The sequence below is a fragment of the Nymphalis io genome, chromosome 7, assembly GCF_905147045.1.
Source record: "Nymphalis io chromosome 7, ilAglIoxx1.1, whole genome shotgun sequence".
NCBI lineage: Eukaryota > Metazoa > Arthropoda > Insecta > Lepidoptera > Nymphalidae > Nymphalis > Nymphalis io.
In genome coordinates, this window is record NC_065894.1 from 296,958 (window position 1) to 321,458 (window position 24,501).

The window sequence follows — 24,501 nt, forward strand, 5'->3', positions numbered from 1 at the left end:
CGATACTATTACATTACGTTAATTTCGAAATAAACGTAGTTTCTAACGTTGTAAATTCCTCCATATTATTGTTTATGACGTAGCTTCCAATATAAGACCAACTTATTCACTTGTACTTACAGTATCTATAGTGTTGTAATATATTTATTAAATTGAAACGAATGATATTAATTAATGTGAAACATCGTAATACGTAAGATTATTTCGATGAATAAACAAACTGTGTAAAATTATACCTGTGTTTTACTATCCAGCGGCCTCGCGTACGTTGACCGTCAACAAGACCCTTTGGGCGTCTATCTGCATACGCATAATAATCATTGATCTTGTCAAGCCTATTTTATATTGAAACATATTATAATTTTTATTTACAATTTCTTTAATGATTATGGGAAGGCAAACTGGTAAATAAGTGGTCACATCCGCCCAGACATTGGCGCTGTAAGAAATATTAACCGATCCTTACATCGCCAATGAGCCACTAGCCTTAGGAACTAAGATATTATGTCAACAATACTAAAAATAAAAAAACAATACTAAAAAGCCGAGATGGCCCTGTGGTAAGAACGCGTGAATCTTAACCGATGATCGTGGGTTCAAACCCGGGCAAGCACCACTGAATTTTCATGTGCTTAATTTGTGATTATAATTCATCTCGTGCTTGACGGTGAAGGAAAACATCGTGAGGAAACCTGCATGTGTCTAATTTCACTGAAATTCTGCCACATGTGTATTCCATCAACCCGCATTGGAGCAGCGTGGTGGAATAAGCTCCAAACCTTCTCCTCAAAAAGAGGTGCGGAGGCCTTTAGCCCAGCAGTGGGACATTCACAGGCTGTTACGGAATACTAAGTAATGTAAGCATTGATGTTTGGGGTAGAATATCTGATGAGTGGTACCTATACAGAAGTACTTGAACACAGCCCTACCAACAAGTGAAATTGAAAAATTGGGAGCTGAAAACCTTTTTGCCCTATAACTAAAGCCACAAACCATGTAATAAGGTTAATAACTTGGTTGGTTTGGTTCGTCAGACTAATTTTACAACCAAACAGCCCGGCTTGAATTTTAGCAATATATAATACTCTTGTACCTCTGAATGCAAAGAGCAGGCTTACACTTCAGATTTGTAGTTTATATTCGGTCAAGTGAACATTATGTTTGAGAGGTTCATTATTAACTTATAAAACTCTTATGTATTTATTATTTTTACGTACGTCACTACGCGAGTGTACTTTTCACTCTCGAAATAGTAGCTGACAAATAGCTAATAATGTATTTTTTTTATATGTCCGGGATGGCAAATGGCTCTACTCCACCTGATGGTAAGTGGTAGTAGAGTCCAAACGCGACGACGGCCAGTACAGTCGGGAAGAATGTTCTGTACTAGCCGTCCCCGCCTTGCCGGCCCGCAAGATGCCTCTTCACGCCTCGTTTGAAGGAACCCGGGCTGTAGGATGTGAGGGTAGAAATAAAACAAGAATCTCAACGAGAACATGTATATAGCACATTTCTGCTCAAACATTTGCGAAAATACGATCACATACATGCAATATTATTAAAACTAAACTAGGACACTTTATAATTATATTTGCCAAAATATATGTCAATATTTGCCTTCAATTTTCACGTTGACATATTTTTTCATGTTTCTCGAGGCAAAGGCACAATTAATAAATATTTCAAACTTTTTTTTATATTCGGAAGAAGACACTATTTTGTAAATATTACTATAACTTTATATCTATATAACCAAACTGGTTACAACAATTAATAACGCATTAAATCCGGTTCGTACTTTTTAAAATTAATAGTACGAGGCTGGTATCGCTTATTTAATAAAATATTTTTTATATTGCATTTTTATAGTTCACAAAGCGATGAACAGCTAACCTAGACTTTATAATAAATAAGCAAAAAATATCTTGTATTTTTTATTTTTTATTATTATTATTATTAAATGAGCGATATCATACTTATTCATAAAAACATTACTTCTTTTGATAGTAAAACTGTTACTCAATGTATATTATATTTTAAATCATAGCATACGACATATACAATTGAGTATAGCTCCGAAAAAATAATCATTTGTTATCATATGCCAGGCGCATAAAAATCCTTAAAATTCATAAAAATATATCAAAATATTTTTGGCATTTTTTTAAAATGTAAAAACACAAAGTCAAAGATTTAATGTAAAAGCACATTTATATATACTTTAAGCCAAAAATCTATTCCAATATATTAATAATAATATTATATATACGTCGTAGGAAGTTTAAATTGTATATTATTGTCACATAGTTAAGCTGATTTGAAAATATATTCTATTGTAAAAGCATCTAAAGATATCACAAATAACTTTACAACATCGAACACACGACAACACTGAGCGACTGGACACGTACAACATTAATACTTATTATTATAAATACGAGTACATATAACGATACAACTCAGTTTCGAGACGTTTTTGCATTAGTGATTAAATTCGGAATAAACCAGTTTGAACTAGCTACCACGCGCCTTGGAATTTCGAAGTAGCGTTAGAAGTCTCGTGCTATTTTGTTAATTTTTTTTCTTAGTAATTAGTTCATCAAAAAATATATTATATAGCGAAAACTGTTATAGCAAAAAAAGGCATAATGAATATGAATGCTACACTGACATTAGCCGAGGTAAAATTTAATGTAAAATAACGGTAGAGGAATGGAGAAATATTTGTCGACGTGCTATTGAGACGAAATATATGGGTAGAAACTAGGCTTCAGATACAATATCAGAACGAATATAAGAAATCTGGCAACTCTTTTCTTTGTCGCACCAAAACGAAATACTTCACCAGCACACGTGTTCCCTTGGGATTCTTCAAACGAGACGTGAAGAGCATCTTGGGAGCCTGCAAGGCAGGGACGGCCAGTGCATATCATTCTTCCTGACTGTACTGGCCGTCGTCACGTTTGGACTCTACTACCACTTACCATGAGGTGAAGTGGAGTCATTTGCCTTCTTGACAAATATAAAAAAAAAGTTTACTTATTTATATGCTGACCGTACACTGCTAGAAACGCAAAAACGTCTCCAAGCTGTTTTCGTTGTAAATAAATGTACGTTGGTAGATCGGTTATAGATTATTATTTGAACTCGACAGTTTGACCGGTAGTCATGCCAGTTGGCACGAATTCGATTTTTTCATGGAGGTTCCTACACAATCCACTTTATCATAACTCGCCACTGGATGGCACCATGTACATCAGCTTTTATACCCATCGACATGGATGAAACAAAGAGTGGGGATTTATGATTCGTTGATTCCATTTTATTTATTTATGTTACTTGAATTTCGCAATGGAGCAACTACTGTTTTCCTTCCCGGCTCTTCACGGTAGATTCTACATCAGAACCGGTGGTAGCTTTATTTTAATTTAGTCAAATGACTTAAAAATATCTGTATGTGTGTATAACGCGCATTGTATACAACAAATAAAAAAAAGCCACTGGTACACCGTATTGGTGTTAAAGTTCACATATAATGATACAACTAAACAAAATCTGTATTAACGTTCCATTATTGAGGTTTTTTTAATTTATAACAGGAAGTCAATCGACCAAACTTCACCGGTGGGAGATTTTTGTGCAGACTGTACACCAAATTGAAAAAGTGTGTATTCTTGAGTTTCAAAAGTTTTCATGTTTGTCAGTAGAACTACGTGACGCCCACACAGACGGGTTGGCACAGAGCGACACAGGTTAAGAGTGAGACAATGGAAGGGATACCATTTTTTTGAGAATACAAGGTAATTTAAAACCCTTTATATAACGGCAATTTCTTACCCCAACGATGGTATCTTCTTGGTTATTTACTGTAAAAAATCTAACTTCATCAATCTTGGCAGTGGAATATCTAGTCGACGATTAGTATCTACCCCAATATATAAATTGATGCGCGTTATAATAATAAATTAAGGTACCATATCATAGCCTATCATATCATTTATAAAATTGTAAAGCCGCAAGCGAAGCACGATAGCAGGCATGTTTAATATATTGAATACATAAGTCCCTCCCTCCTTCAATCGACTGCAACCCGTTCTTATATTTTAATACTTTCTCATAGATTTATTACATTATTTTTATCGATTACATTTTTTATTTAACTTAAGTAGAATTATTAAATAAGATTTGAATTATATTAAAAAAAAATGAAAATAAAATATTTCTTGAGTGTATAATCAGGAAAGTGTTATGAGATTGTGAGGAATTACTGCGGTTTGTTGTTATACTCAAAACTCACCGCAGAATATTTTCACGCAGCTCACGAGTGAGTTACGAAGTGAGTTCGAAATGAATAGCTCTGCTGATTAAATTATGTATCACCAGCTTTTGATAGAATTAACCGGCCGTAACAACAATTATTATACATAACGGCAATTTAAATATTATAATATTGATTAATTTCATTGAGAGACCACAAAGCCTAGCCGCTGCGTACAGTACATAACACAAGTTTCCCACGGCTGGGCAAAGACCTTCCTTACCTGGTAAGGTTATACAGAATAAATGTTATTTATTAAAAAAATATTTTCCAACAATAATAGAGCAGTTCGCGTTCGCGGTGGTTTATCATATTGTTATATATAACAGATGTACTTAAATTCAATCGTATACTATAATAAGTAGGAGGCGATAATATATTAATAATTAAATATATAATCCTTATCAATACAAGTAGCGGCTTATGTACTATTAGTAATTAAAATGGCATATTGTAACAAGGAGACCTGCCACCGGTCATAATATTATATGGCGAACACCAATCATGGGTAGGTGTGTAAATATAATTAATAATATTCGTAAAATATATTTTCCTTCGTGCGTGTCCGCAGTCCGTCCGTTCGACCAGGGCATCTACCACCCCTCACGCGCTACGGACACCGGACCTGCCTATTTGTTTAAGTACTGGACTCATCGGAATATTTGTACGTAATGTCATTATAAAGCAACGAATTCAATATCAAATCAAAAAACTTTATCGTCACGTTGATAAATATTCGCCGCAATACGACCCAAATGTAACGCGTCCGACCAGACTGACAGTTCTACTTGTATTACTATTTACTCTTAAGGTTATAAAATAATATTTTTATACAATACCTCACGAAGATTTCAGTTTATATGATTCTTATCGGAGTAATTAAGTTGTAACCTTAAGTAAGCAGATTTGCTTGACGGGCACGTGACCTGTTTATACTCCGGCGAATGTTTAACTTGTCGGACGACTATTTTATAATCTGGCAATACGATCGTTTAGTCCGATTAATCGCGATTATGGTAGGACTCCGTTTTTTGTGGACCTTCCATATCCTCGGCGCTCTTCAGCATCAGGTAGTAGCTGTTCACGCAGAGGATGCAGTAGGCTAGGATACCTGTAAATAACGAAAGTCAATTTAATTACAACACTTGTGAACACGTTCAGTGAAGTACACAACATCATATACAAAGCATATACAAAACTAGCGCAATAATTTACGGCCGCCTGGCAGGCGCCTGGCATATAAAAATCGCAGGTTCGATCCTGACCCCTTGGGCTATTATCATCCCCACCCCTTAACGCTTCACGCTTAAATGGAGGAGTAAATAGGAATATTAGTTATACTTAAAAAAACGTAATATTCTTATTAAATAAAAACTAATTATAATTTCGAAGTGATAAATAAGTTCTGACATGACATCTTACTTCTCCTAACAGTGTTAGGAATGATTTATATTATTGCAATGCCGCTGTCAATGATCTTTGATACCATCTACCATCAAGTAAAATAATAACAGCACTCACCAAAGAAAACGACTCCTTCGAGGAAAGATAGGAATATGTGAGAGCCGCTGGCTGAAAACCCGAAGGTCATGGAAACGATGACGTAGATTAGGGAGAAGAGGTACAGCGCCACCATTACCCACACCCATCCCCGCAGGGCGGCTGTGTTCCTCTGAAACGAACAAAACACTCATTATAATTCACAAACACAATTATTTTAATAAAAAATCCAATAAAAATTATATCACAAAAATAGTAAATAATTTATTTCCACAAACTAGTGTCTTCACTGTTTTCATCAATCGAGTAAATTCAAGATTTTTTATTTTATTCATTATAAGAATTTATTCTTTGTAATTATTAAGCTACTTGAAATTTTATCTTTTGTTCGCTTTGAGGTTATTTTAGTTTGTCGTTATAAGAATATTTATGTCCAATATTCATTTATATATTGTATTCACAAGAAACTTTACTACTTCCTACATTATCAACTTACCGTAAAAACAGCAAACAGCAGGGTGGCCGCGAGCAGCACATGGACGACGGTAAACACCGCCACCCCCACGGATATCCTGTACCATATGGTGTAGATGTGGTCACCGGCGTCATCGATCGTACCGATGAGACTTCGCAGGCTCTCCGCGTACAACGAGCAGAGGACCATTAGAGAGAACGACGCGATCTAGAATTTAGAATCACTACAATATTGAGAAGCCAAGATAGAAAGAACAGGTTATTTGAATCGAAGGTCGTAGGTCCAAAACCAAGCGCTGATCTTTTATGGACTTCGTTGGTGTTTCATCTCGTAGTCGGCGGTGAAGGAATAAACACATCGTGAGGAAATTTGCACGTCAGACGGAAATCTATGCATCTACTTCGTCCGTTACTTTATAATTCAAGTAAACATATTAAGTAGTCATAACTAATCAGGTTTAAACTGATATCTAACTTTCACTATACACCTGAGATTAATAGGTTCAATTAACCGAACAAAAAATATTCAACAACCAAAACCGCAATCATTGATATTAGAATGACATCGTTCTTCCAATAATAGTAAATATGCGTTGGTGTCTATAATCTTACTTAAAGTCAACCAATTAATTATTATGCAAAAAAGGGACAAACATACATTGAGTACTTGATTTTTTAAAGAACTAACTACTCAGTTTCTTGTCGGCTCTTCTAGGAGAATACACATTCCAAACCGGTGGTTTATATAAACGTATGATCATTTTAAAGCTCTAGTAAAAGTCAAGTTGATTTTTTATATGATTTAATGATTCAAATGAACTTGCCATAATTACCGACTGACATATAACTGGAGAAACCTGCTCAGAGGGCTATAATCAAAAGAAACCAGTATAAAATAAAACAATTAACTGTTCAAGAGTTCAATAACCGTGAATAGTATATTTATTGTCAACAACGACCCTAATAATCCAATAATAATGTTCTAACGATGACGAATGGATGACGAAATCCACTTACATTCAAAATATCCTAGCTATGAACTAATATCAAGGACAGACCATCTACAGCTAAAAGTGTGTGAGCAAACACTATCTAAGAGTATTCCCTCACAATCCGATTGACAGACAGATCAGGATCACCGGCTTTTTATGTGCTTTCTAAAGTACGCGAATATGACACGAGTTATGATACTGTTTTTGTCATACCTGGTTTTAAAACTAGGACCTCGGCCTTTGTAGCATGTAATATACTAGACCAACGAGATAATCTGATAGTCAAACTTACCAAGTGTATGTAGCCGATCACCTTCGTGCCGGACTCGAGTCCAAGGCACCAACAGAATGATGTGATGTGTGGAAGTCCCATCTTCACACCTTCACTATCTAGCCTGGAAATATAAGTAGAACTTTATTAACGATGATGATAATAGCCTCTTAGCCACCTGCGCAGGTGCGGACCCCGCGAATTTTATAGTGCACAAATGTTTTCACAAAAAGATGCACTCTTTATTCCTTCTCTTACCTCAGTAAGAGAAGGAATAAATTTCACATTTCACTTTCGTACTTCGATATGCAAATTCAACTAATGTATAATGCAAGTTTATGTGATTGAACGTATGTAACAAAACGCACTGAAACCATTGGACACATTCAAATTAATTTTAGTATAAAAGTCGATGTCGTTGAATAGGACACAGAATAGGTGATTTATAATTATTTATATGCGTTCAAATCTTCTGGGTTAGACAAAAAATATAGTTAGTGCATCATTACGACGAAATAAGACTCACTCTTTCACGTCTGCCTTCATTCTGCACACAAACGATAATAAACGGTAAATTATAGAATTAGCCCGGTCAGGAGCAACAATAAAAGCCAAGTTTTTTTGCGCAAATGGTACCTATGATATATAAATAACAAATATGTTTAAGTTGTGAACTTATAGCGAAGTTATCGTTTGTCTATATCTATCTACTCAGCCTATCTCAATCAGCTGGACATAGGCTAGTCCCAATGGGCACCAAAGCCTTCGCATCCAGTTTTGTCTTGCATCCTTTAGCCACTTGGCTGAACTTCAACGTGATGCAGTCGCTTATGACCGAATAATTGGAACATGAATTTGGTACGTCAGACATATTGCCTAATTTGGAACACCTTGAACGTTTATTACTAATTTCGATCCTTACTCGCAAAAAATCCAGGATTTTATACGCGAAGAATACTTGTTATATTCATCAATAAATATCTATCTTACCGGAAAAAATGCATGTCGATATTAGTATTAAATATATTTTAAATTATTAAGGAATTTTTCATAAGGACAATCTTAAGGAAAACTTATTTACAATATACATCAGAACAAGATTACATAACACTTGATAGAGTAGATTACATAGCACGCCTTGACAATTAAACTACAGGTTCATTTAACTACAAAAAAAAAACCGCTACTTCGTTCAGCGGCTTTGTTGTTACATACAACAAACCAATATACAACAAATTAAGGTTAGGATATATTCGTGTAATGTAAATAATAGCATTAGATTGCCCATCTAGTGAGAAAATCTAAACTAATATTATAAATGTGAAAGTAACTCTCTGTCTGTCTGTTTTGATAAAACTTGGCATGAAGAAAGCTGATCCCAAAGGAAGGACATCGGCTATTTTTTACCTAAAACCTGCCGCGTTCCCAGTAACACTCCGGCGAAGCCGCGGTCGATAACTAGTAGACAATATAACATCACGTCACGACCCACGGTGCGGTAACGCTGAACACAATATTTATTAATAAACATGAAATTGCATTGTTACTTGTAACCTGGACCACAACACAGTAAGTATTGTACCTTCGAAGACGGTGGACCCGTCAAGGACACCACTCGTCCTCATTAATTTGTATTACACAGTACACATACAACAAACAAATGTATATATAAGAACTCGCACATGTTTGATTATGTAATTACCATACAATTGCTAAATTAAATAATGTTATCTTTCAATCTATTATTAGTAATATTTTTTTTTTTTTTTATAGAATAGGAAGGTGGACGAGCATATGGACCACCTGATGGTAAGTGGTCACCAAACGCTCTTAGACATTGGCATTGTAAGAAATGTCAACCATCGCTTATAGCCAATGCGCCACCAACCTTGGGAACTAAGATTTTATGTCCCTTGTGCCTGTAATTACACTGGCTCACTCACCCTTCAAACCGGAACACAACAATATCAAGTATTGCTGTTTTGCGGTAGAATATCTGATGAGTGGTACCTACCCAGACGAGCTTGCACAAAGCCCTACCACCAGTAAAAATATGATACAAATACTTATTGTTGATAATAAACTAGTAATACTTCAAGGGTTATTACATAAAGACTAACGGCCTTACTTATGAACGTTGCTTAGCAACTGATTAAGCACAGATTTAGCTTTAAATACCACCAGTTCAGTAAAGAATATTGTGACGTGCGTTTTTTTAACGAATTTTATAATCGTTTACAATTTTTAATATTAGACCGTACTATCTCATATAGGTACTTTTGAACTCGCTTTATTCAAAACCTGCTAGTAAAATGAAAGTTAAATAAACCTATAATTTAAATATGTATTTTAGTTCATATAAAAACATTCATAAGAATATAGTAAATATATATGCAAACGTGCACCAACATACCTTATACTGTAAGCAAATGATAATAATCTGTAATGCTATATAGTACACGGGATCAGCAACTTAACTAATGACTGTCACCATAATATGTCTGGCAAGAATTACACTATCTTCGTAATTTACCAATTTATATGAAATCTTAAATTTGTTGGACTTTTTCAATGTTTTAAAAACTATAATATTATTTTGTAATTAAAATGGATGTAAAAAAGGTCATGTGTGGTCTAGCTAACTATATTAAAAATTATAGCCCCTGATTGGTGTTTTAATAAATAGCTTTGAATAAAGATGTCAAGAATCTAGTAATGTCAATATTTATTAATGAATTTAATCAGTAACATCAAGTAAAACATTCCACTGATAACATTGTATGCATGTTAGCAATTGCTAACTAAAAAACAGTCCATTGTCACATAATGGTCTACTAAATGATCACTAGTCTATCCTTGTGTGACATAACAGCAAATGTCAGCATAAATAAACATATGAAAGTATATAAATATATTCTGGATGGCATTGGATGCTAGAAACTTATCATTAAAAAGTAAAAACTAAAATGGTTTTGTATGATATATGACAATTTATTGAAATTCTAACCATTTGTATCATTACAAAACCTTGGTATTTGGTAACCACACACCTGAGTCAATTTATAACAATCATATACAGGATATTTTTTGCATCTGGCAATTAAACGATTTTCACAAGATCAAAACATTATTGATATTACTTACTAAACATTGTTTTGACTGGCTTCAGTGTTTGTTTAGTTAAACTTTCATATATCTCTCTTTCTGTCACCATTAATTTTGATTTAACATTTGAAAGAAAAAACAGCATTGTTTAACTAATCACCTTTTGGATCACCTTTTATGTTAAGGCATTTTGTCTGTCTTGCCTTTTTTTTATAGAATAGGAAGGCAGACGAGCATATGGGCCACCTGATGGTAAATGGTCATCAACGCCTATAGACAATGGCCTTGTAAGAAATTTTAATCATCGCTTACATCACCAATGCGCCACCAACCTTGGGAACTAAGATGTTATGTCCCTTGTGCCTGTAATTACACTGGCTCACTCACCCTTCAAACCGGAACAGAACAATATCAGGTACTGCAGTTTTGCGGTAGAATATATGGTGAGTGTGTGGTACCTACCCAGGCGAGCTTGCACAAAGCCCTACCACTAGCCTATATCCATTTAAGTACAGCTCATAAAATAATTGAGCTTATAAACTGTGTAATATTGATGCTAGCTTGTCTTGGAAGTTATCTTTAATTCTACAACTAAAGAACAATGCCTTATTGTACTATTTTTGGTTTGATATGATATCAAATCAAAAAATAGCCATTATAGTTGAAAGAGCAACAATCTATAATTTAGTTGATGAGCTATGTATCTACCACAGTTCAAGTTCGACATTTACTTCTGTATATGTATTTCTTCCTCAAAAAAAAACCTGACATATATACAAAAACATAATTGTTTAAAAATCTAAATTTGATGAATATTTATTGTTTTATTTTTACAGTATTAGTGAATTTAATAAATGTGATTTATATTTTAAACTGTCCAAAATGATCAGCAGATTTGCTACAAAAACTTTTTTTAATGTAAAATTGTATTGAGTTACTTGTAGTGTACTGTGGGTTCACTCACATTTAATTTGCCTTCTACAAGCACTGAAATTAATATTTAATAGACTGATAGTTCCAGAGATTAGTTTGTGTAGCAAAACAAATTCCAGCTTTTTAATTTAAATATAGAACAGTGGAAAGTTATTTGATATTTATTTTATTAATATTTTTTATTTTATGTATTAGATAACTATTTGTTTTTAAATAAACATTATCTTACAACAAAGTTAATTTTATAGAAATAATTTTTAATATGCTTAATGACTATTAATTCATATTTGAATATGATGAATTGTTAATTCTCTTATATCAAAATTCACTAAATAATACTTTTCAATTTTATAAGATTGCATTTAAGTAATTTATAAATTCCTTTCTCATGTTTTAAATTAATTTATACTTAGCTATGTTAAAATATGTATTGTCATTTGCAAATATATACTTAACATCGATAATGTTTTAATTTTTATCTTGTACAAATAAAAAAATATTTTAAATAAAAAAGGTTGTATGATACAAAACCGATCACGCTAGTTATTTAAAATAAATAACATATTAATAGTTTATTTTAAACCACGAAGTTAAAGTAAAGTTACGTTATTTGAAATTGTACATTTAATTATGTATTCTAAGCATGCAATAGTTCAGACACAAATTTCTGCGTAACGTGTACTAAATCGCAAACCTTCACAAATGGACAATACAAAATTATAAATAAAATTTGTAATTATACATGATATCTAAAAAACATTTATAAGTATCTCAACATCTTAAGAATATTTACCTTTTTAATTGAATTTGATCGGCAACAAACACTACACTAATTTAATGATAATTATGGTATAATAAATTAAAGTACCTACTTTTAATCAAACAATCCTTGTTTTTAACAGTGCAATGTGCAAATGTGTAAATTTATTTTATAATTATTACACTTCCACTCCGCTGGACTTTACTAAACTAAAATCTAAATGTAGAATTCTGAATTGTTGTTATTGAGATTAAATTGTTTAGAGAGAAACAACATATTCTTTAACGGTGGAAGAAAAGGAACGGAATATTAATGTGACGTCATACTTCAGATTGTCATGACGTCATTGAGTGCGTTCGGGTTCTCGCAGAATGGTATCTACATAATTACGCACGACGGTATAGGTAAAACTAATCTTGTTTGTTTTTTGTCTTTGGGTAAAACTGGAGAGCAGACACAGAACATTTCCTTGTAGAGGATTGGCAAGATTGATTCATAATTTTCATTAGCATATTCTATAGTTTTGTACGTTTACGTCATAAATTCTAATTACATAATACTTCATTCAATTAAATTTGTAGAAATAAAGCTAAAATTAAGTAGTAATCGTTAATTTATTTTTGTCATGCTTTATTTATTCTTTTAATTTATATTATTATGACTGTGTAACGCATACACTTTCACTGCCGTCTACACGAATCCGTAACCAAACTTAACTTATTTCGTCCGTATGCTTAACGTCTAGGTTACGAATCCTGGCTAGATTGGTATTTTTAGTTTATAATCGAAAACCACTCTAGTAGTCGCCATTTGTCGTCTTAACCAGTGTTACCAACGCGTCGTCGGTACATGTTTTTAATTTAAACGTTAATAATTTTAAATATCCTATTTCGAAAGACGAAAGTTTATTTGTTAGTTTTTTCCGGTAAACTACAGATTGGTTTGATGGAAGATTCACTGTATGATAAAACTTTCATGTCATTTTAATTATATAATTAGGTATTTGAATACGTCGTTCCAGGAGCTATTGAAGCGAGCAAAACACTATATAAGATATTTATGGGCCTCCAAAAAGTTTACAAAAAAGTCAATGAGACCATAAAACAATCTCTTGTAGACAAAAATTAAAAGAAGAAAAATACAAACAATTTGGTTTAATAAATTGTCACAAAGTATGATTCTTTAGCAAAATAATTATCATATTAATTTTAATCGTTTTCTGTAGATAAATATTGCATTTGACACTTTAAAATTTTAAATACAACGAGACATTTAAATTAACTTAATACATAAAAGATACGATATGTAGATGCAAAAATATATAGAAATACGAATAAAAGAGTTTCTGTTTTGAAATTATATTTACAAAATAAAAACACAAATACTTCCTTCTAAATGACAATATTAAATTAGGATCATAGCAACAGTGCGATACAATAATATAGTAGTATTATTAAAAACTAATCGTATAAAGTTCAAAATGGTTGTTTTATTACATCATCATATATTTGTAGCAGTCATAATGAGATGGGATTTCCAATTGATAACAATTCGAATTCCTGCTCTAGTAGATATTTCCTTTTTATTTTTCATTTCGCGGCGATGACTCCTAGTAAATAAATAAAGGAAAATACTTCCATAGAAACTTTTCCACATATGAGTTGCTTAGGGAATTAGTAAAAAAAAAGTTTTTATCATACACTGCCAATTCATAACCATATCTCTGACGTCAAAAATGACGAAATTTTGTCCAACTTCATCAAACTTTTAATCCAACAAAAATTCCATCCTTTATATAAACCCCCTGGAAAGTAATTTTTAAAATTTTTTTTTTGGGGAAGCCGTTTGTAGCTGATTAAACCATGCGACGCTAATGCTGGATATACATGTAGTAGTACTTCATTCGCTATTAGCTTTAACCTAAGATAGATACTGGTGGTAGGGCTTTGTGCAAGCTCGTCTGGATAGGTACCACCCACTCATCAGATATTCTACCGCAAAACAGCAATACTTGATATTGTTGTGTTCCGGTTTGAAGGGTGAGTGAGCCAGTGTAATTACAGGCACAAGGGACATAAAATCTTAGTTCCCAAGGTTGGTGGCGCATTGGCTATAAGCGATGGTTGACATTTCTTACAATGCCAATGTCTAAGGGCGTTTGGTGACCACTTACCATCAGGTGGCCATATGCTCGTCCACCTACCTATTCTATAAAAAAAAAAGATTTATAGCCTATTCCAACCACAAGAGGAGTAAACCCAAATAAATAACTTTGACACCGATATCAATTGACGCGATGTCATTGGTCGAAATCTTGAATAATCTATGATATTCACTATGGACTCGCGAAAAAATGCGTTTTCAATGTCCGCGAAATTGTAATCGGAACTTCGAAAGGTAAATTAATGTGGTTATAACTAGTTAAGTGGAATAGTGTTGTATTATAAATAAAGATAAATTAATCAAGAACTGCTTATAGTGTAATACAGCATTCGTAATACAGCAGAACAATTAGCAAATAGCATGCAATTTGTAAATCTTCGGTTTGTTTACCTTTACTTCGATTGGAATAATGTATATATACCTATATATAAATCTGTCTTAGATACAGAACAGCTTATAAGTATATCTTTAATCACAGCTGAGTTATAATAGGTGATTGTATTTAAAATAAACACGTCGAGTTACATTTGTGTCGGTATGATTTTGAAAATTGTAATTTAATGCTATCCGTTCAATATTATTAGTTGTGAATACATATATGTAATTAGTATGCTGTCACAAATTAGGGGTTGTTACTTGTATCCTGATTGAATACCCATATAAATCCCTTCACAACATTCTTAACGTTAGAAAATAATATCAAATCAAAATATATATATTCAAGTAGGTTCTTGCGAGCACTTTTGAATCGTCATTTTACAAGATTTAATTTAATTTAGAGCTACAACCGTTCGGAATGTAGTTTCTACCGAAAACAACCGGCACGCAACTAAGTAGTTAGTTTTTATCGTCAATTTTTTACTTATCCTGTATAGAAATACTAACTTTATACTTTTTATCAACTATATAACCCTTTATTGAGTAATACGTCATGACATATGCTAAGTAATACTCTTAATGTATTGGTTATCATTAGTTAACACCAACGTTCAGTATTAATCAGAGATTAAGGTCGTTTCCCCATAAAAAAACCAAACGATTGCTATTAAAACGGTTACTTAAAAGCACTCGCTTTAATTCAATTTCACCAAGTATGTTTTGCGTTTATTTATTAAACTTCTTGTGCTTATTTTCATAGTAATTGCTACAAATAATGCAATTATTTTAAATCCATGAGTAATCAAGTCGAGTCTCATTTACGTTCATATCGCCTGGTCTCTCATCCAGATCGGTTGATATATCGCCGAGTGCTGGAACCTTTGGATGTCATCTTCGTACATGATCTGCTTGTGGCGACTGTGGACGACTATTATGCAATATACAGATATACCTGGAAAAAAAAAACAATACAAATAGGTTTGTATTTTTATTCAAATTTATTTTTATAAGGTAGAAGGTACGTTTTACTTATCAACTTTTAAATGAATTACAAATATATAATGCTTATAAAAAGGCATTTACAACAAATTTAACATCGTCTATGGAAACGTCCAACTTAACGAGGAGATTCCAAATAAGTTGTAAGTTAGGTCGTAAATTCAAAACCCGGGTCGAACGAAAAATATGGGTTATTCTGTCAAGAAATTCTCAATAGCAGGTTTGATTCTGGAAAAGCACTTAAGTCACCCAAGGGCTAGGACTTGCACCCAATCCCTCTCCGGAAATTGTTGTCCTTGTCGAAATGGGATAATGAGAGTGAGAAAATAGTGCGTGCATAGCGTATATATTTGCGTGCACACTTGTTTACCTCTTTGTCTCCTGCGCTTTAGACTAGTCTATGTTGAGAAAGCCAATAAACGCTGAAACCACAGTGTTTCAAAGAGCACAGACTAACTCACTTTGCTTTATATACTTGTAATTTAAATAATGTCGCTAATGTTGCACGAAACTGCTAGGAGTTAGATGAAAACTGTTATATTTCTTCTACCTGTAGTTAAGTACTATGCGTCAGTCCCTTGGAAGGAACGTTGCTTCAGTGGGAATGACCCGACAGCTAGTGCCGCTGCTGTTGCTGATGAGATCATGTTAGGAATGGAATACTACATTCCTAGCTCAGATCTCATCAATAGGTGAACGCGTAAACGTTGGTTCACTCGTGAATGTGCCGATGCTGTATCATCTAAGCAGGCGGCATATCGCGCGTGGATCAACGGCTGCATTAGCGGGGCATCTAACATTGACTCACTGAAAGCAAACTACAATAAAAATTCCAAGTCCTGTAGGAAGGCATACACGAGAGCGGATGCACAGCGCATTGTACAGATTGGTCATGACCTTATTTCGCATCCTAGGGGCTCCCGTAGCTTCTGGCGTCTGACCAAGTCTGTGCAAAACAATTTCTGCCAACCTTCGCTGCCACCGCTCAGAAATCCGGACGGATCGCTATCTCACAGTCCGCAGGAGAAAGCCGACCTCCTGGCTAAACTCTTTGCCGACAACTCTGTGATCGATGATTGTAGTGCGCAGCCACCAACAATACCTTCATGTGGCCACACGATGCCTGACATTTAAATCAGGCAACGTGATGTGCGTGCGGAGCTGCAATCACTTGATATACGGAAAGCTAGCGGTCCTGATGGAATACCAGCCATTGTGCTGAAGAAGTGCGCGGCGGAGCTGTCTCCTGTGTTAACGCGCCTGTTCCAACTTTCTCTCTCTTCGGGATGTGTGCCGAGGGCTTGGAGAAGAGCTAATGTGCAAGCGGTTCCCAAAAAAGGGGATCGGTCTGACCCGGCAAATTATCGGCCAATAGCTATCACCTCAGTACTTTGTAAGGTGATGGAACGGATTCTAAACAACCAACTGATCCATTACCTAGAAGATCACTGTCTAATTAATGATCGTCAGTACGGGTTTCGACCAAAACGGTCCACAGGTGATCTTCTAGCGTACGTAACACACCTCTGGGGTGAAGCTATCGACAAGCATGGAGAATCGTTGGCTGTCAGCCTCGATATCTCTAAGGCTTTCGACAGGGTCTGGCACAGAAGTCTTCTCTCCAAGCTACCGGCATATGGTCTGCCTGCTCAGCTATGCACCTGGATTGCCAGCTTCCTACACAAGCGTAGCCTTCGTGTTTTAGTAGATGGTTGCGCTTCTCAATTCTATGTAGTGAATGCTGGGGTCCCCCAGGGATCTGTGCTATCTCCCACACTCTTTCTTTTGCATATCAATGATATGCTCTCCCTTGGGAACATACATTGCTATGGAGATGATAGTACAGTGCATGGTGGATACCACGGACACGCAGTGGCTGGGCGGGCGGAAACTGAGGAAAGGCGGGAGAATCTTGTCATTGAACTCGATAGGACGTTAGAGCTCATCGCCAAATGGGGTTCTGATAATCTTGTTGAGTTTAATGCCAAGAAAACACAGGTATGCGCTCTCACAGCAAAAAAGTCACCATTTTACCCTCATCCCTCCCTCTGTGGCACACCGCTGATGATACAAAGCAAAATCGCCATGCTGGGGATGGACGTTCGCTGCGACCTTAGTCCAAGGGATTACATCGAGGCTATTATAAAAACAGCTTCACGGAAAGTCGGAGTTCTGAACAAGGTGCGGCGTTTTTTCACGCCACAACAACTGTACCTGTTATACAAAACACAGGTACGGTCTTGCGTTGAATATTGCTCGCACCTTTGGTATGGCTCCGCTAAGTACCTACTGGAGGCCTTGGACCGGTTGCAGCGACGTGCAGTACGCATTATTGGCGACGTAAAGGTCACTAACACCCTTGAACCTTTACAATTGCGTCGTGAGATAGCAGCACTGAGCGCTTTCTATCGACTGTATCACGGCGAGTGCTCTGAGGAATTATTCTCTCTAATTCCCGCTTCCCCCTTCCTTCTTAAGTCCACGCGAGCTGGTTCTCGATGTCACCGCCTAACTGTGACATCAATTCCATCGCGAACAAAGAAATTTGGCAACTCCTTTCTTTGTCGCACTTCCAAAAAATGGAATTCCTTACCAGCTCACGTGTTCCCCTCCTCTTACAACCCGGGTTCCTTCAAACGAGGCGTGAAGAGGCATCTTGCGGGCCGGCAAGGCGGTGACGGTTAGTACAGAACATTCTTCCCGACTGTACTGGCCGTCGTCGCGTTTGGACTCTACTACCACTTACCATCAGGTGGAGTAGAGTCATTTGCCATCCCGGACATATAAAAAAAAAAAAAGTTGACATGGAGAATTTAACCGTGAGCGATTATTTCTTTGACTTCTTTGTTTATTGTTATCGGCAAAAATTCCCCGTGTCTCGTTTTAGATTATTTTATCGGTCAATGATAAAATTGTACACTCACACGGTTAACTATGGCTAGCAGAACAAACAATCTATGTAAATACTGAAATTATAAGTAAGTATTATCAAGAATAATGAATAGTAGATTCTAGATAAGTAATTGCCTACATTTATAGAAAAAATTAATAAGATTTTACAGGATTTTTTATTAGTAAATTATTGCCAAGAAACGAACAAAATATTCTTATAAAATATTGATCATAAAATTTATGTCAGTGTGCACACAATATTGGGTAAGTTTGTCTGCTTTTTTACTAAAAGTAAACGCTTCTTTCAAATATTCACTGATTATACATGCACTGTGAAATAACTGAGATTGAGAAAACATAGTAACTGACTAAAAAATTAACTATTTCTATAAACGAACTCAAAATTAATTCAATCATTAAATTCATATATTGATAATTTTATACTAATATTTTCGATTAGATAGAATATTTTATATACTAATATTATAGAGCTGAAAAGTTTGTTGGAACGCCCTTATTACGCGTCCGTTTTCAAAATTATTTTACGTTCGATAGCTCAGTTATTAAAAAAGTTGGAGACTACATAACATTATGCTACGACCCACGATGGTGAGGTAGTAACATTTAACGCGAGTGTAATAACGCGGAGCGGTTACTTATTTAATAAAAGATAAAAAATACTGCGCAGTGTTAGCAAGCGCATAACATTTCTGAATAACATAGTAATTAGATATGTTATGATTTTTATAAATACTAACACGCTCTAGTAAGATGAACGACGATAAACACAACTTCCACTTCAAGCATATCCCCCGTGTCCTGAAGGATGAGACTGATCCCCGTGAGGCACATCAAGAAGAAAACCGCAGTCAGGATACCAGTCACGATCGTCCAGGGCAGCGTCAGAGAGGCGAGTTTCTGAAAATATTATTACAATCTGATTACTTGACTTCACTTTTTTTGTTTTCTTAAAAGGCCGAGTTGTTTCAAAATTAAAATAATACTTTATTCAACAGGCTCTCTTACACACACTCACAAGCACTTTTAAAATATTGTTTTACAAGATCAATTAAAATTTAAAACTGCAACTTCGAATTGTAAATTCTACAAAAAGAACCGATAAGAAACTAGAGTAATTATTATTTTTCATCAATCATATGTAATAATCATAATTATACAACTAAATGTATCCTATATGAAAATCGTCAGTATTAACTTCAACTTTCATCATATATTTAATGTTGTACAGAGTAGACTTATTTAATAAGAGTTGAAAACGATTCAAAAGTTAAAAATATGTTCACCAGCCAGAATTTTATCAAGAACAGCTATTTAAAATTGGAAAATCAGTCAGAGCCAGTATCATAAAAGGCAGATAACTAATGTTTCAGCCCATGACAAAAGTTATGACATCACTAATGATCACACTTACAATGTCAGTGATCGATTTACGTTAATTGACGTTACAGCGCGTCCAGCATGTTTGCGGATAAACTTTAAATCCGTAAACATACATATAAAGAACGCCTTAACTCGCACGTGTCGTCGGCAACCTTAACACTATTTTCAGAATATTAGCAGACAGGTTGTATCCAATGCTGCGACATTTGATCAAGGTCGGCACAGTGTTAGAATACAATATATTGATGAAAAAGTACGTCTAACACCCCTTAACATAATTGGTTAACCTTGGCGTTGTCCAAAAATAAACGTTTTATTTTTATTAACGCCCTTAGCCACGAGGTCGTCTATTAGCTTCTTTGCTTTAGTATAATAAAATAAACAATAGAACAAAAATTACATACTGTAATTTTATATATTATGGTTTAGGTAATTTTATCTGTCCTAAGTTTCACAAGGTATTAATTGTGATGTGTCATCACCCGTGACGTTGGGATAGATTTTTTTGCACTTTTTACTAATTCATTAGTTATAAACAAAAGATCGGCACCAGCTCATTTAGTAATATCGTTTGGAAAAAATTTACCATACATACAACAATTATAAGTAGCTTATAATAGTTTTTTTTTTGTATAATAGGAAGGCAGACGAGCATATGGGCCACTTGATGGTAAGTGGTCACCAACGCCCATAGACATTGGCATTGTAAGAAACGTTAACCATCGCTTACATCACCAATGCGCCACCAAACTTGGGAACTAAGATGTTATGTCCCTTGTGCCTGTAATTACACTGGCTCACTCACCCTTCAAACCGGAACACAACAATACCAAGTACTGCTGTTTTGCGGTAGAATATCTGATGAGTGGGTGGTACTTACCCAGACGAGCTTGCACAAAGCTCTACCACCAGTAAAGTGTTTGTTTTACTTTGAGCTTATTACCTTATAAGCAGCTACAATTAAAAGTATTGAGCACAGAAGAGTGATCCCGCTGACCACCGCCGCTGTGATGTACAGTATATACTTGTGACCGGAGACGGTACCATTTTTACCGATTGGTGCAAGAGTGACCAGAAGACTGTAGCCTGCCAACTCTAGTAATGACCATACCTGGCAAGCAAAAATAAAACTTTTTATTATGTTACAAATATATGCTGAAAAATGAACATAGTTTAGTATATTTACATACTAGCTAATCCACGCGGTTACATATAGATGTAGTTTATACTTATGAAATCGTTTGTAAGCCTGACAAACTATATCAACGCACAACCAAAACCACTGAGTCTAGAAAACTGAAAATTAGAAGAAAAGATTTTTCGAAATTTTAACTTTAATGGAGAGAAATGGGAGTGGGTATTAGTATATATGCTTAAGATTAAATTTCAACACCGGTTACCATCAAAGTTGGCGCATATATGTATTCATGGAGAAGATTTTTGTGCTATGTATTTTGTTATAACTTGCCACTAGATGGTGCTGCAAAATATATGGTTCACCCTATCCCCATGACAATTGGACTGACACATATATAATACGCAGGCAAAACGGCGCCTGGGCTCTACTGGTCTTATAAATCAGTATAAAAGAAAAATAGATTGAGTCAAAACTTATATGTAGTTCAAATTACCTAGGTCGTTACCTATCGCGTGTTTTATGGGATATAATTAATATAATAATATTAATTATATCCCATTATAAAGAAAGTTTAACTAAGCAGTTAAATTTGAAATACGAGAGAGGTGAATCATAAACACTTGCAAGTTTTAAGATTTCAGATATAAGTGTTCGTTAATGTTGTTACAACATTGTGAAGTAGATTGTATAATAAGCGGCAAGAATACTTTTTTTAAATGTTTAAAGGTTAGATTAAATTAAAACTTTAACGGAAAATTATTAAGACGCCGACCGAAAACGAGCCTGGAAGCTTGGATTCCCAGCTTTATGTTAATTATTGCCAAAAATAAGTCTTGATTTTGATTTACAGCTTACAATATTACTACTATACAATATTATGCCATTATGTTTAAAATGTAATCCAATCACATAAGAAAAGTCAATTTTAGCTTCTTCGTCAATGCTGCGTAAGCGACGCTATCGTCAGATAAACAAACGCGAATTCAAGGTTGTGTCGTCACAGAACACACACTGAAACATTTCATGTGCATTGTTATATGATGTTAAATAATTCGTATATTAGACATGTCATGTGTCATAATGAAATTGCTGATCACTGATTAATTACCTCATAACTTAAACAGTTTATTTTAATTATATTATGCACTTTATAAAATAAGAACAGTATATCAGGTCGCAACTTCTATTTACATCCAATAATTCAAATATGACTTCTCCGAAACATTCATTTAGTGACGTGATTTTCAATGGGTGCAATAACTGAGTAGGAAGATATGTATATGGATATATAATTGTTATAAAGTTTGTTTTAAAACAGGAATTATAGTAGACATATATATGTAAATATATATTTATACTTAATTTGGTAACATCTAACTCTACTGATTTTAAAACCCTTATAGTTATATAAAAATACTTGAAAAATATACAGACAATAAATTCATACAAATATTTAAGAAACCAATATTTTAACGAAAAATGCCAAAGTGAGTTTGTTTGTTTGTTACGCTTTCACGTCTTAAATACTCCGATCGTTTTGAAATTTTGCATACACTTTGTCAGGGGTACAGAAAGTGCTACCTAATATCTCCCACCACTTTATTCAAGGGCGAAGCCGCGAGCGGAAACTAGTACTTTGATAGGTTTTGAATGCAATGATAAAAATTCTCAGTACTCACCGTATACACATAACCTATGACCAAAGTGCCCGTGTGTAAACTAACACAGAAGCAACAGTTCTTCATCATCGGCACACCCATGGCTCTTATTTAATTGTAATAAAGACTATATTCACTCAATTAATTTTCTCAATAAATCCATCACAAAACGTCCTAACACATTGCAAGCCGCGCTATCACTGATTATATTATTATTTATTGGCAATGATTTCGCTCGATAACGTTAGGAGAGCATGCAAACTCAACAACGAAACACACAGTGTTATCAAAACAGTCAGGTGTGATCTGAGTAATCTTATGATAAGGAATGCGTAAAATATTATTCAACGACCTTGTTTTAAATTTGAACAATAAATAAAGAAAGAAATATAAATTAACTAAACAAACATATTGCTTCCTTAAAGCAGAAAATTAGTTAAATTAAACTAAATCTTTGAAAATAAATAAAACACATATTAAGATTAAGCTGTAATAAAACGCTGTTTAAATCCGAAAAATTGTTTTCTGTAGAACAAATTGCTTATATTGACGTGTAAACATTTTAGTATTCGATACACGGTAAGGGGGTAACTGAGATTTTGAGCTTCAGACGAGAAAGCGTAAGATGACGATAGCGTAAGATTTGTTATTGTAAGTGCGTTAATGTGTGCATAAGATTGGTACATGGTAGATGCTACCTGAGACTGAGGACTCAAATTTTTTTTTTTTTTTTTATATCGCCGGGAGGGCAAATGACTCTACTCCACCTGATGGTAAGTGGTAGTAGAGTCCAAACGCGACGACGGCCAGTACAGACGGGAAAAACGTTCTGCACTAGCCGCCTTCGCCTTGCCGGCCCGCAAGATGCCTCTTCACGCCTCGTTTGAAGGAACCCGGGTTGTAAGAGGAGGGGAATACGTGAGCTGGTAAGGAATTCCATTTTTTGGAAGTGCGACAAAGAAAGGAGTTGCCAAATTTCTTTGTTCGCGATGGAATTGATGTCACAGTTAGGCGGTGACATCGAGAACCAGCCCGCGTGGACTTAAGAAGGAAGGGGGAAGCAGGAATTAGAGAGAATAATTCCTCAGAGCACTCGCCGTGATACAGTCGATAGAAAGCGCTCAGTGCTGCTATCTCACGACGCAATTGTAAAGGTTCAAGGGTGTTTGTGACCTTTACGTCGCCAATAATGCGTACGGCACGTCGCTGCAACCGGTCCAAGGCCTCAAGTAGGTACTTAGCGGAGCCATCCCAAAGGTGCGAGCAATATTCCACGCAAGACCGTACCTGTGTTTTGTACAGCAGGCACAGTTGTTGTGGCGTGAAAAAGCGCCGCACCTTGTTCAGAACTCCGAGTTTCCGTGAAGCTGTTTTTATAACAGCCTCGATGTAATCCCTTGGACTAAGGTCGCAGCGAACGTCAATCCCCAGCATGGCGATTTTGCTTTGCATCACCAGCGGAGTACCACAGAGGGAGGGAAGAGGGGAAAATGTTGACTTTTTCGCCGTGAGAGCGCAT

General features: G+C 35.0%; 2 protein-coding genes across 7 annotated transcripts; both read right to left on the reverse strand.

Annotated features, from left to right (window-relative positions):
* Positions 1 to 1,485: 1,485 nt before the first annotated feature.
* LOC126769631 (uncharacterized) lies at positions 1,486 to 15,779 on the reverse strand. Of its 6 annotated transcripts, none has more exons than XM_050488508.1 (5): positions 15,717 to 15,779; positions 7,577 to 7,679; positions 6,315 to 6,500; positions 5,840 to 5,990; positions 1,486 to 5,429 (listed from the first exon to the last, which is right to left on the reverse strand). In XM_050488508.1, the coding sequence occupies exons 2-5, from the start codon at positions 7,655 to 7,657 to the stop codon at positions 5,320 to 5,322; spliced, it is 528 nt and encodes a 175-aa protein (XP_050344465.1). In that variant the 5' UTR covers positions 7,658 to 7,679; positions 15,717 to 15,779; the 3' UTR covers positions 1,486 to 5,319. The 6 variants fall into 6 exon arrangements, with proteins under 6 accessions (XP_050344465.1, XP_050344464.1, XP_050344463.1 ...); XM_050488507.1 differs by lacking the exon at positions 15,717 to 15,779 and adding an exon at positions 12,387 to 12,645; XM_050488506.1 differs by lacking the exon at positions 15,717 to 15,779 and adding an exon at positions 12,466 to 12,644.
* On the reverse strand, positions 15,087 to 23,220 carry LOC126769637 (uncharacterized). Its single transcript, XM_050488523.1, has 4 exons — positions 23,004 to 23,220; positions 21,130 to 21,297; positions 19,544 to 19,703; positions 15,087 to 15,846 (listed from the first exon to the last, which is right to left on the reverse strand). Exons 1-4 carry the CDS (start codon positions 23,082 to 23,084, stop codon positions 15,719 to 15,721), a joined length of 537 nt encoding a protein of 178 aa, XP_050344480.1. The 5' UTR covers positions 23,085 to 23,220; the 3' UTR covers positions 15,087 to 15,718.
* Between the last annotated feature and the right edge of the window lie 1,281 nt (positions 23,221 to 24,501).